The sequence below is a fragment of the Stegastes partitus genome, unplaced genomic scaffold (genome assembly GCF_000690725.1).
Source record: "Stegastes partitus isolate 25-593 unplaced genomic scaffold, Stegastes_partitus-1.0.2 Scaffold597, whole genome shotgun sequence".
Classification (NCBI taxonomy): domain Eukaryota; kingdom Metazoa; phylum Chordata; class Actinopteri; family Pomacentridae; genus Stegastes; species Stegastes partitus.
The window spans coordinates 172378-186024 of record NW_007578328.1 but is presented as its reverse complement, the minus strand read 5'-3'; the positions used below and the strand labels follow the sequence as shown (position 1 = coordinate 186024).

At 40.1% G+C, this 13647-nt stretch overlaps 1 protein-coding gene across 1 annotated transcript in view; it reads right to left on the bottom strand.

The window, feature by feature from the left end:
- Positions 1–13647, bottom strand: part of fam184ab (family with sequence similarity 184 member Ab) — a 187250-nt gene that overhangs the window by 65621 nt on the left and 107982 nt on the right. The window contains exons 10-12 of the mRNA XM_008289174.1: positions 11126–11248; positions 7252–7413; positions 5544–5665 (exon numbers count right to left, since the gene is read on the bottom strand). Of these exons, the coding sequence (XP_008287396.1) occupies positions 5544–5665; positions 7252–7413; positions 11126–11248 (407 nt within the window). The remainder of the gene's footprint in view (positions 1–5543; positions 5666–7251; positions 7414–11125; positions 11249–13647) is intronic.

Here is a 13647-nt window from a genome sequence, read left to right as displayed (position 1 = left end):
CTAACCTTATAGTAACTACTCTTTCAGATATTTTTGAAAGCAGCTATGACTGCATAAAAGAAAATGTTGTGTCATGAGCTGCAGCTGATCTGAATTCATAGTTTCGCTATTCCAACACAGCTTTCCAAAAGCCCTCGGATGGGATTAGTACTACTGATACTGATAATGGAGGGAATTAAATATTAACTGTCCTTCTGCTATTTACTTTCACAATGTCAAATCACAGGCAGAGGTATAAAGTTCAGACACATATTCTCAAACACAAACATCACTGTCCACAAAGCCGGCTGGAGGCATCCTACACAAACTGTGTTGGGAAATTCAAACAGCCAGAAGACTCGGCTTATCCCCAGCAGGAATGTCGGGGTTTCACCTTGCTGCTAACTTTCTGGGAGGCCTCGTGTTTTAAGACACGTAATAAAGGGCTAAAAAACTGTCTCTCACTCATAAAGCCTGCTCTGGTTTTAGCAGCCCAACAAAGCAGCATGTAATGACATAGTTTTATGGCTCACAGGCTTTACAGCATTTGTCAGGCAGCTGCGATTTGTTGTGGATTGAAGTATTAAATTCAACAGCCATGAGCTCTGATGTCAAATTGCGATATCTGTTCAATATTAAGTTAGACTGATGCTGCCGGACGACATGAATTTATGTCAAACCAGCGGCTCAGTGAAGCTGCACCTGAGCTCAAACCGATCGGCATGCTGAGATCCTCCAAATGACAAAGAGCCATGTTCTTATTTAGTCATTCATTCGTTGTGCTTGTTCTGTTTCACTCCTTCCACCCACCAGAGTTCCTCAGCGTTCAACCGTGACATCGAACCTGAACTTTGTGTAGTTGTTTCCTCTGTTACAATGAAATTACTTAGTATTGTGTTACTTTCCGTCTTCGTATCCCTTCCTGTCTTTGTGCTCACCTGAGTCTTGTTAGCCTTGTGAAGCCACACTAGCCTCAAGCATTCCAGCCATTCCTTATTCTTGTGTATTTTCTGTGTATATGAATTTTTATCTGTTACGAGGTGTTTTTGTTTTCTTTGCTTGACTCTTGTCAAGATATAGTTTGTTTCCTAAGTTGAGTTTTACTTGACCTTGGTTTCTACTTTGCTTGCTCCTCTCTTTAGTTGCTATGCTAGCTGATTTCCTGAGTATGACCTTGAGCTTTCAAGTTACGAATCAGTTTCAAATCTATTTCCTGGGTTTACACTGTTATGCAATGCTAACATGCTATTTTTTTGCAATGCATTTAGCAATTTTCAAAGTAATTTCACTACATTTACTTAGCTCTTATGTTCCATCATTTGAAATTATAACATGTGCAGATGTTTTACATAAACCTTGTTCAACTGAAAGCCAGAGAAAGAAGGTAATACTTTGCAGAAGTCTGATCTGCGTTCAAAACCGTATTACTTCGGCCTGTACAAATATGTGACAAGCATAATTGGAAAGCTCCAGTTGAATGGTAAATGGACTGCACTTATATAGCACTTTTCTACCTTAGTGGCACTCAAAGTGCTTTACAATGTGTTTCTCATTCACCCATTCATACACCAATAGCGACAGAGCTGCCATGTAAGGCGCTAATGGGAGCTACCATTGGGTTCAGTGTCTTGCCCAAGGAGACTTCGACTGTGGATGGGTCGAGGATCGAACCGCCAACCTTATGATCAGAGGACAATCGCTCTACCACCTGAGCCACAGCCGCCCAGTTCCACTCTTTCTTGTGATATGATATTACCATATCATTGCATATATATGTTAATATCAAGGCATGACTGCATTGCATATGAACATATCTAGATGTCAACACATTTATGCAGCCACAGGTCCATTAGTAATTCAGACGAGAGTATTGAATGTAGAGATGGACACACAGTTGTAAGCCGGTTGTAACTATGACTAAATTTGATGTACATTTTATAGCTGGCACTTTATTTCATAAACAAGAGACTGGGATTGTTGTAAAAGCAGAGTTGTGTGGTTTCATCTGACATGTGACACACCTTAAATACTTCCAGAGCAATTCAACTGAGAACAAGAGATGGGAATGAAGTGAAGTGCCTGCGCTTGGCTCTAAGGGTTAACATCTGAGCATGCCAGCATTTCCTAATTAGCAGTAAACGCAAGTACAGCTGAGTCTGATGGGAAAGTCACCTTTGGTCATCAACCCAAGTGTGACAATGTGAGTGACTGATGAAGTTAGAATTTATCCCAGAAAGGCCATGAATGTCAGCAACATTTCATGGTAATCCATCCAAAAGTCCTCAAAACATGTCACTGAAAACCAAAAATGTCAGCCCAGTCAGTGATCACGTAGTCTGGGAGTAACAAGCAATCCATCTAATGTTGAAGTCTTTCACTGAAAAGCTCAGGAGATCCCCCCAAAGTCACTCATTCATCACAATAAATGTCCATACAAAGAAATCTCCTTCCAATAGTTGATATTTCAACGGGATCCAAAGAGATGGACCTATGAACTGACCGTTATTGCCATTCCTAAGCCTGCGCCTTTATCCTGGCTAAAAATAATCACACACATCTACCAGGACGCAGCAAACCGAGGGAAGTCAGTATAAAGATTTGAGCGCCTAACACGCTCAATGAGATCTAGTGTATGACCGGGACAAACTAGCACGGTCCCGTCTGCGCTTTATTCTGCTGATCCGCTGAACCTCCTCTGTTCATTTGGTAATCCTGAGAGCTCTTTCCATGATTACACTATCACAGACAAACCGTCTGCTTCCACTGTGAAACGGGGATTAAAGCCAGCCTCCTTAATTCAGACGGCTCACTAACCACAGTGTACTCACCCCAACCGCCAAATGAATAGATGTTCTCTGGAGAATAAAGAGCTCTGTGCACAAAGACAAAGGAAGGTGAATGAAAGCTAACAAAGCGGAGACCACGAGGACGGGAAGTGTGACACACAGACAATAGCTCTGTATGAATATGCTGCCTTATGATGGATGTTTCTTATTTAATATAACTTTTACAGCGAGTTGACCACTGCTTTGAAGACTGACTGTCAGTGATTCTGAGATTGAATTGGTATTTTGGTAATCACTTAGTTTGTCAGCACAGCAGACAGAAAATGACAAGAAGCATCCTCTAATCTGTCCGTGATGGAGCAGTTTCTACTCATTAATATCACACCTAAGCCGCTCTGACTACATGCAGTTTACTTTTGTGTCACTTTGTATTTAGGATCCTCCCACATTAGAAGAACTGTACAAACATGAAGTATGCAAAGGGTGAAATTAATACATGTTTTCTGAAGTAGGTCCCTGTTAGAAGGAAGCATGTTTGGAAATACTTGGAAAAAAACAACTTCTGGGGAACAAAGAGAAGAGAAAAAAAAAGGCCTGGAGGGAAGCTGCTGACAGATTTAGGTTGTGATGACTCTCAAGATAAGAGAAGAAGGATGCTCAAGGTTCCTAAACAGCTTGCTGGTATTTTAACATCAATTCTCTTCAATTTGATGTAAGATTTGACACTTATTGACCTTCTATTTTTGTGCTTTTCTCAATTCCTTTCTGAATCTTAGAGGGGAACATGAGGTCACTATAAACCTTGTATAAAACAGCGTGGTCTGGGGTGCTGTCATTACATGAAACGCTCGCTCTTGATACTAGTTTAAACCAACCTATTTCAAGTTTCCGTGAATTTAAAATGTAATTTAGTTATGTAAGTAGAGAATTACTGTATACCCAGTGATTTCAATGCTAAGTATCCAGAATGCAGTTATCGTCAAACAACAAGACGGCAAAGGAGATCACAGAATAGTGAAGCAATAGAAAGAAAATGAAGTGGAGAAGTAAAACACATATTGCAGTCAGGCTCTGATATATCTGAAGGTTCAGAAAGAGAATAAAGGCTGGAAATATTACACAGTATCAAGTGTGACCTTTACAAAGAGCTGAGGTATTAACTGATTAAACAAACTTGCAGGTTGAGGGAATGAGCTGAAACCACAGCAGACATACAGAAATCACCAGGAAGTGGGGACATGAGGAAACCGTACCTTAGCATCCAGATATAAGAAAAAACACAAACCACTATTTAAACAGTAGTTTAAACAAAGATCAGATTCTGGAGGAGAAAGAGGCAGGTAGAAATATCAAATATCAGTCAGAAATATCATTTATGTAAATGGATGTAGTTAGGCTACACTCATTCCTGACAAGTGTAATAACATCAGTAAACCAATTACAATGCTATATGTTTGACAGCAAAGTGTTGTTTATGTGTCTTCTTTAGAATATTTATATCACGAACATAAGTGATCAAAAAATTAAAAAAAATTTAAAAAAGCATTGTTGATCTGCTTTAGCTGGACGTTTTGGAAAGGAGAAGAAAAATACATGTCGACCCCTTTGGATGCCCTCCTGCATCACCCAATGGAACCCCCCCATAAAATCCACCAAATAGCCATTAAAAAAACAGCACAACATGTTAGATAGTAAGAGTAGTAGGTAAGAGGAGTACTACCCTCTTTAAAAAAAATCAACAAAAAGTGATGGTCACCTATGCCATCGCCCTGAAACTGTAGCAGAGGAATACACATCAGAAGGACCATCAGCCACACATGAAGATGTTGGTGCTTCTGAAAACTAAGGCTAACTTATACATTGCAACTTCATAGCAAAATGAAGTTTTGTCATACACATTCTAAGGTTATTTCTTATAATCTATATAATTTTATCTATTGATTCGTAAGCAATTCAAATGGAGGAAAACAAATCATTTCGAGACATTACAAATGACTTGACATGTATGAAGACAGCCTCTGTTAATGTTAACTAGTCCCTGCATAATCCCTAACTTCTTTATACTCTCACCTATCCACCTGTGATTGAAATGAACACTTTCTGATCACTTTTTGGGCGTTAATGAAAGTAGATGTAATTATTCATTGCCTGAAGTTCACGTAAATCCAATGTGAGGAGCGTAAAAGTTAATCAAGCTATTTAAATACACACACAGAAAACAGATGTGATAATTTATCCCAACATTCATCAATGTCTGGAGTCACTTCAGCATCAAAAGGACAAACTCTTCTTCAAGCACAAACATCTTCTGCAATTTTGACCATTAGGTGCTTTTTAATGCTGAAAAAAACTCTAGCAGTCATTTACCAACTTCCCTGTGTGAAAAGTACATCAGTTCACACCTCAAAACAGTCAATTTTACTCTTTGAGGTTTTTAGAATAATCACACTTCAAAGGTCTATGGACGTTAACAGAGACTTTGAGCTGGGGGCTTTAACACTGGATTGAGCTGAGAAGTTGCAGAGCCCACCAAGGCTAATGCTCTGTCACGGTCAATACTGGCAGCCAGATGACCTGTCTGTGTGCATGTGTGTGTGTGTGTGTGTGTGTGTGTGTGAGATGTGTGTGTACTCTATTAACTATGGGAAATGAAAATAGGGAAACAGAAAGGCTTCAATTTCTCATCCATTCTTCATTTCATGCTCCGTCTTAGCTGAAAAGAAAAGACAAAGACAGCGGGTGGTTCTCTCTCCGTCTATTTCAAAGACACACATCTACCTGAGTGTTTCGGTCCATTTGAGCTCCAGCTCCAGAGCCATCTTGTCCATCTTAAGTTTTTCTTCTTCTTTGGTGGTGATGAGTTTGGCTTCATGCTGACGCTTTTGGGTCTCCAGCTCTCCCTGAGAAATGGACAGACAGACAGACAGACCTCTTAGTGTGCAGTCTAAACGCCGCCTCATGAGGCTTTTCTTCCAGGGCGAGAATCAAGTTATGCAGGAAAACTTTTGGGCATTTTTTGTAGCGTAAAAAATCAGAAACATCACAGCCTTTTTGAGTGACACTGCCACTGGCCAAAACAAACATGTTGGCTACTGGCGGTCTCCAAAAACAGCGGTGACACGGAAGCTCTGCAATAAACATCCCAGTCCACACTGCAGATCAATTGAAGGTTAAATAAAGATTGTAGCAGATGATTGAAAGAGATGACAAACAGAATGAAATTATTTGAATGTCATAACTGACTTACAGTCCAGTATTGTGGGTTTAGGATTGTTGGTCAAACCAAATGAGTAATACACACACATAGTTTTTCACAGTTTTCTTCAATTCTAAGATTAGACAAAAAAACCCCAAAAGACAACGATTACTTTTAAATATCAATTAACCCTGTGAACTCCGAAACCCACCAGTGGATCCGAAACGCATGTTATGTTTATCAAAAATAAACTAATTGCACCACTACTTGCTCCAGTAACACGCTAAAAACTTCTGCGCTCCTCAGTCAACCGAGAGGCCATGACTCAGCTGTGACCAACAGTCGTGTGATAAAAAAAAATTTGTTTCTTCATGTGAACTGCAGAGAGGAGATGAAAGGGGACACAGAGAAGACAAGAAAACGCACTTGACAAATAAAATGCATGCAGCCTGGCTCAAAAACAGTAAACAGAGGGGCAAATTTTTAGAAGATGATGAAACATCTCTGAAGAGTCGTGTGAGAAATGTCTAGATTGTAAAGGCTGTAAAATGTAAATAGTTAAATATCTTTAGTAGTACAACCACCATTTTCTACAACACATGTGAGCACTTTGAAAAATGTTAAACATACTGGTTCCATTTTTATTAACTTTTTGTGAAATAAATAATTAAATGAACCTAAGAAAGAACCCTATGTAATTATACAAAATAATTGTATCGGTCACATGACAAAATATTAAGGATCATTTGGCTGAACTGCAGGCTGTGTTTACTTTTATTTTTGGAATGTAACTTGGCTAGACTGCACAGAAGACATTTCTGACTTCTGTCTACTTCTAGTCATGGTTTCCACAGAGGTGCAGGACTTTATATTACAGTGAAAAACAAACCCACAGTGAGTAAAAACACAAGAGGAGCACAAAACACACAGAAACTACTCGAGGTTCACGGGGTTATGTAACCACAATAATCATTATTTACCCACTGATACAAGCTGCAGCATGATGACTTCACTAAGCTGTTTATTTTCTGGATGCTGTGTGTGTGTGTGTGTGTGTGTGTGTGTGTGTGTGTGTGTGTGTGTGCTGCTTCTATCTTTAGACCAATTAGAGTTTCACACCTTTAAAATGTGTGATCCTAAACTTGGCTCAAAGGCTGTGTGAGTGTTACAACCACGTTTTAGGGTTTTAGGTTACAAATCTATCGAGATTAAGGATACGTTTCAGCTTCAGCATGTTGTTAAGGTCATGGTTAAAGAATGTTTTTACATCAAATGTATTGTGCGTCTGACCTGCAGCGCAGTCAGTAGGTTGCTGGTCTCTCTCAGTCGGGCCCTGGTGGCGTCCAGCTCCTCCAGCAGTTTGTCCTGCGCCTCCTTCAGTGTGGAGATCTGGCCCTCAGCTGATCCAATGTCCTGCTCCCCCTGCTGCACCTCCCCCTGCAGCCGAGACACCTGCAGGGAGGACACACACACACACACACACACACACACACACACACACACACAGGCAGGCAGAGTCACACAGAGGGAATAAACTATATCCACAGCCTCTCCTCTGTTGCACTTCAGGGTGTATCTCAGAATGGCAGCAACCTTGAAACTACATCAGCATTTTATGCTCAGCGAGGTGGAATTTTCATCAAAAATGCATTCAATAAATGTTCCTATTTCTGATTTTTAATGAGCCAAGTCCATATACTTTTTGCCAGCGTGGCAGCATAAGTTTTGCAATGCATCAGATATTAATTTCCTTCGATGTTACAAGTGCAGGTCGATTGAAAATGTGTGCATGAAGAGCCCCAAAACAACAACAGACACAGTGTGGTGGCAGCTGTATACACAGAAAACCACTGTTTTCAGTGAAATGAAAACTCAGCATTTATTACCAAGACCAGTGGTGCCTGACTGAAGCCGGGACTGGATTTAAAAAATCCTTTACGCTAAAAAAGAATGACATTTTTTCTCTCTTTTGTTTTTCCAGCCATCTAAAGTAGTGTTTTAACATGCACACTTTCAGCTTGTACTGAAAACTAATCCAAAAACTCTTCTATAGTTTGATAGAAAAACGACCTGTTCAGGTGCAGTAAGTATCAGGTTGATAAATAATAAGACTTGACATTCAGGGTTCGAAGCGATCACACTTATCAATATTATAGAATAAGCTCTAAGCCAATTATATCTGCTGTCACATTTGTTTATGAACTGTAACCTTTGAGCTCAGTTTGGCTTTATACAGTCAATTTGCCACACAAGTCATTTTGTATATTTTACTGTGTCTTTTAAAAGAGATGGAAGCTACTTGCAAGAGAGCCTCCCCTCATTTTGAAGCGTCTATTATGACTGGGAAGTGTTTAATTCAGCTTAAAAAATGGTAAATACTATTTAACATTCCGGTCACGAATATTATTAAGGAGCCCAGGATTCAGATGGCAGTTTCTCTAACACACAGTTGCACTACCAACAGGAGGAAAAGAGAATAGCTATTTACAAATTCCTCACAATGCAACACAAGCAGACAGTTTTGACCAAACAATGCAGCATTTAATAGCTGTTTTGCAGTTTTCAGCCATATCACACGATAGGACTGTAATTAAAGATGGATGAACCCTGCGTGACGTCACCAGCGGGTTTTTCTGAGGAGCTGTTCTGAAGCTCAGTGTGGTGGCTCCGGCTGTCACCATTTTGGCAGTGCCTGACTCTGGCTAGCTCCCAGATAAATCCAAAAATAAGTGAGGAGGTGGAGCAGGAGTAGAGCTGAGGACTAACCTATGATGGCACCCACCTGTCACTAAAAGCAGCCATGTCCTTAATGCATAACTTTATGTCCTAACGCAAGTTTTTGTATGTTAAGCCAGCATCAAGCCACTGGAGAAACTGCAGCTCTGACTCTCATTTTGTAGCTGCTTAGATATGATTGATTGTTTTCATCAGTCGACAGTCAAAGGTCGAGGGTGAGCTTTGAAACCCTGCTGTTAAGACAACATGTCGGGGCAGTTCTATAACACCACAAGTGACAAGGGGGTCATTTTTACTTCCTGCTGTGAAAGCGCTAGCAATTGCGGTTTTGCCATTTCATGAAGCAGTTATGTTCCATCCATCCATTATCTATACACCGCTTAATCCTCACTAGGGTCGCGGGGGGCTGGAGTCTATCCCAGCTGACTCAGGGTGAAGGCAGGGGACACCCTGGACAGGTCACCAGTCTATCACAGGGCTACACTTAGAGACAGACAACCAAGCACACTCACATTCACACCTACGGACAATTTAGAATCACCAATTAACCTCAACATGTTTTTGGACCTTGTGGGAAGAAGCCAGAGAACCCGCAGAGAACCCACGCTGCACGGGGAGAACATGCAAACTCCACGCAGAAAGATCCCAGGTGTCCTCACCGGGATGGGAACCGGGGACCTTCCAGCTATGAAGTGACGGTGCTAACCACTGAAGCACCTTGCAGCCCCAGCAGTTAGGTTGTTCATTTTAATTATACATACTTTTTTAAATAGTGACTTACACTTGACAAAACATTACCTTAAAATTTGGTTTGTGGGTTTAATAATTCACAGACGCTTTAGGATATCTGTTATGATCAACACAGTTAGATATATGTTTAAATTAATAAAATTTAAAGTTAAAGTTCTGTCAAAGAAGAACATTAGGTAAACGTTAGAAACAAATGTTGGATAACAGCCTGTTGTCTTAGTAAAGCTGTTGGGAACAAAGAAACCGAGTGTTTTGTTTGAGGTCGATTCATGAATCTACAGATGGACTAGATAGATGAAATAAAGAAAAAGATCTTTAGAGGCACGTGAGTCAGGGTCAGATCCATCTACATCCCATCTAGTAATCCTAAAGACTACCTGTCTGAAAATTCTGCCACTTTGCCCGACTGCTTTTCCTGCTCATTCCGTCTCCTCCACCACACTGGACCTGCTCGCTTCAGGTTCCCACTCAGTGAGCCACCTGTCCTGTCCTTCAGCAGTCAGTCATCCACTCTGCCCCACTCGTAATATCGCGGTCAATGTATGGTCCCTTCAAGCCCGCAATAAATATTTATCTCACTCTCACGTCTAAACAATAGGTGTTGCTAGGCAACTGGACATGGATTGAGTGTTTAGCGCAGTGGTTTTCGATGAGGGGTAAAAAAATGACCTCTTGGTGGTCCAAGGTATAAATAATGATATCTTTTTCTTTTTATTCCAAACCCCCCAATATTCAATAGATAGTTATATATTTAAGTAATAATATACAACATTTCAGGGAAAATCATGAATTGAGAGAAGTAAGGGTTTTATTTGTTGAGTTGAATAGATTTAAAAACAGTAAGGGGGTAAGCTTGACCCCATTGCCGGTTCTAGGAGTAATTGTTTAGAAAGATGTAAACTGCATATGCTGAAGAAGATCCCTTGATTTGACTAAGGGGCGGCTCTGGCTCAGGTGGTAGAGCGGGATGTCCTCTAACCACCGAGGTTGGTGGTTCGATTCCCCTCCACAGTCAAAGTGTCCTTGGGCAAGACACTCAACCCAAAGTTGCCCCCAATGGCAGGCAGCACCTTGCATGGCAGCTCTGTTGCCATTGAATGAGAAAACATTGTAAAGCACTTTGAGTACCACTAAGGTAGAAAAGCGCTATGTAAGTGCAGACCATTTATTATTTCTTAAAGCTCCTGAACAGCCACTAAATTGATCTTGTCAACCTCAAAATGAGCATTTATTTGAATGTGTCTTTTAATACATGTATATTTTATAAAACCTCTACATTTTTGAGTGTATATTTGGTCCAAAAGCAACACAAGACAGCTTATATTGGTTCTAAAAATGCAAGTGTTTGCAAGTGTCAACTTTTTTCAAAGCTTTTACTGGTATAATTAGTTATATATAGGCAGCCCTGTCTCTACAGGGCTATGTTACATGGTGCTGGAGAGTTATCTGCACCTGTTATCATTGTGCTGCAGGAAAAAAAACAAAAAACAGGCTCTAACTTGTTTGTATTAATTTAAACCAATCACATCTGTCTATGCCCACGATGCAGCAATGATGTCCCAGTGCAAACATTAGTTATTGGAGGGAGAGGAGATGTGACATACGTGGAGGAAATGACAGGCTTCTCCCCAAAGTCTACATCTGGTGAGTCAGACTAGGTGGACGTTTGAAGTCCTACCTCCTCATTGGCTGCGTTGAGTTTGGACGTCAGCTCGTCCCCCAGCTCATCCAGCTGCTGCCTGAGCAGCGTCTTCTGCTCCTCCAGGGAGAGACGCTCCCTCTCAAACTGCTGCTCCAGCTCCTGAGGAAACCAATCAGAAATACACATCTGTCAAAACAACAGAGCGGTGAGAGCGAGCCAAGAGCTCTGGTGAAGGTTCTCTGTGTCGAGATCAGTCATTCACACAAGGTGAAACAGGTAATGGCTCCAAGTTGTGCATGTTTTATTAGAGGCCAAGTAGCATTTCATTGGTATTCATAGTGTTTTACATCTGCAAAGACACTGAGTCATCCGGGTTAAAGAACATCTGAAAGAGAAGAGTCAAAGCTGATCAAATCTTAGTAAAACCTATGCGGCAAAGTGGCAAAACACTTCTCAGGCCAAACAACAGATCTTTTCTCTATGTAAGTACTACCATAAAACATCATTTTAAAGAAAAGACGAGACGTCATGAAGAATTTATTCATCTGTTAGACAAGTAATGTGAAGTCAAGTCATCTCAGGTAAAGTCATGAATAAATTTTAAACCCAAATTCAGCAAAAAGTTAAGCAAGTCTACAGTCATGGCAGTGGCTCTGTGAGGCTTTATTTTTACTTTAACTGGTGCTTTGAGCTAAAAGCTGACATGTCCACAACAACAAAGAAAGTATACTGGAGTTTAGCAGTAGGATTTTTATTTTATTTTGTTAAAGGAGTAATTCTTGTGGACGCTAAAAACAGTGATATCAAATGAAGAAAACACATAACTAATGTAGCCTATTTTATAAACGAAAGAAATTGCTACATTAATTACTACATAAATATTCATGTGCTGAATGACTTTGTGGCATTTTATAGAGCAAACAACTAAAAGATTAACTGAGAAAGTCGTTGACAGGTTAATCTGTAATGAATACAATTGTTACATACATTTTTTTCTAATAAATACTGCTAGAAGGACTTTTTTTAATATTAAAAGAGTTTTGCGAGATGCAGTTAAGAGCATTATTTGTTACCAAATTGTGTATCAACCTAAAGTCAATGTTGGGTAAAACCAGCCAGAAAGACTCATCCAGTTTCACTCTGAATTTAATATTAGTGATAGACTTGTTGAAGATTTTACAGAGTGAAAGAAGCTACAAAAGTGAAGTGTTCAACTGAAACAAATCTATCTGTTACCGGGTTTCTTTTACAAAGGTGGTAAGGATCCAAACCTCCACGAACCAAATCAGCACCTAGGCCCTCTGAAAGCCCAGGGAAAAGTCTGCACTACTTGCTCAGATATTTCAGCGAACATTTCCATCCATAAACAACGAGCACTGATGCTGCACTGAAAATACGATGCAATGAAAAGCTGTAATTCAAAAAGGAGACAGAAAATGGACATCAAATCTGAGAGTGGTGTCACATTTGTCAAATCTTTGATATACATGCGGTACTTCTTCAGTCATGGTGCTGATCCATAACTTTGACACTACAGTCACTGCTTTTGTCTGTACAAATTTCTAAAAATACTTCAAACAGTTCTCTTGTCCTTGACAGAGAGGAGAGAAGGAGCTCCTGCATTGTTACCATAATAAAGCTTATTATGCCTGGTGATGAATGGGGAACGCTTTCTGTTATACTCTGCAATGATTGCTACTTTCCAAGGACAATTAGAGCTGAGGGAAATTGCTGTAATGTCAAATGAAATTTGCCACCATTATTCATGATACAGGAGGACAGAGTTTGTAATGCTGTATAAAAACACTTGGTGCATTGACAACTTTGATGTAGTCCCATAAAAATGAATGGGACTTCACAGGAATTAATCTGAATGGAAGAAAAATGAAAAATCACAGTAATTCTTGTGCAATGCTTCGTGACATCTTACATTTGACTTGTCATTTAGGGAGTCACAGAGTAGGGAAAGTTTCTCTATTGTGGCTGACACACTTATAATAATGACTTTGATATCATGCAACAACACAACAATCTGTAATCCGTTGCCCACATTACACCAATGACCACTAAAAACAAACCAACACATTAGTCCACTCCTGTTTTGCCTCCAGACTGGCTCCTTATTGTTTCTTGCATTCTGCTTAAGCAACCCGAAAAGGTGCTACAGATGCTACAAGAAGCTGAAAGTAGACCAATACCTGCCAAAACATAACCCCAAGTTACAGCATGATCTCTCCACTATCTGCTTGCAACCTTTTTCTCCCACAGGCCCCCGCAAAAGATTTTTCTCAAGACTACCGCTTGCTCGTAAATTGAATTGTGGAATGGGCCTTGGGTAGAAATCAAGATGTAGAGCATCTTCAAACACTCCTCTTCTATCTCTCCATGTTACACAGACTGCGCTATAGGAATTCAATGCTTTGCTCTCTACTGTGCTAACTTTTTTGTGTACAGTCCCTGAAGTCAGAAATCAGTTGCAACAGAAACAACATATTTTCACTTCATAATTTGATTTTGAAGCACTAATCGGTTATCTTTTTACACATCTAGTAGACATG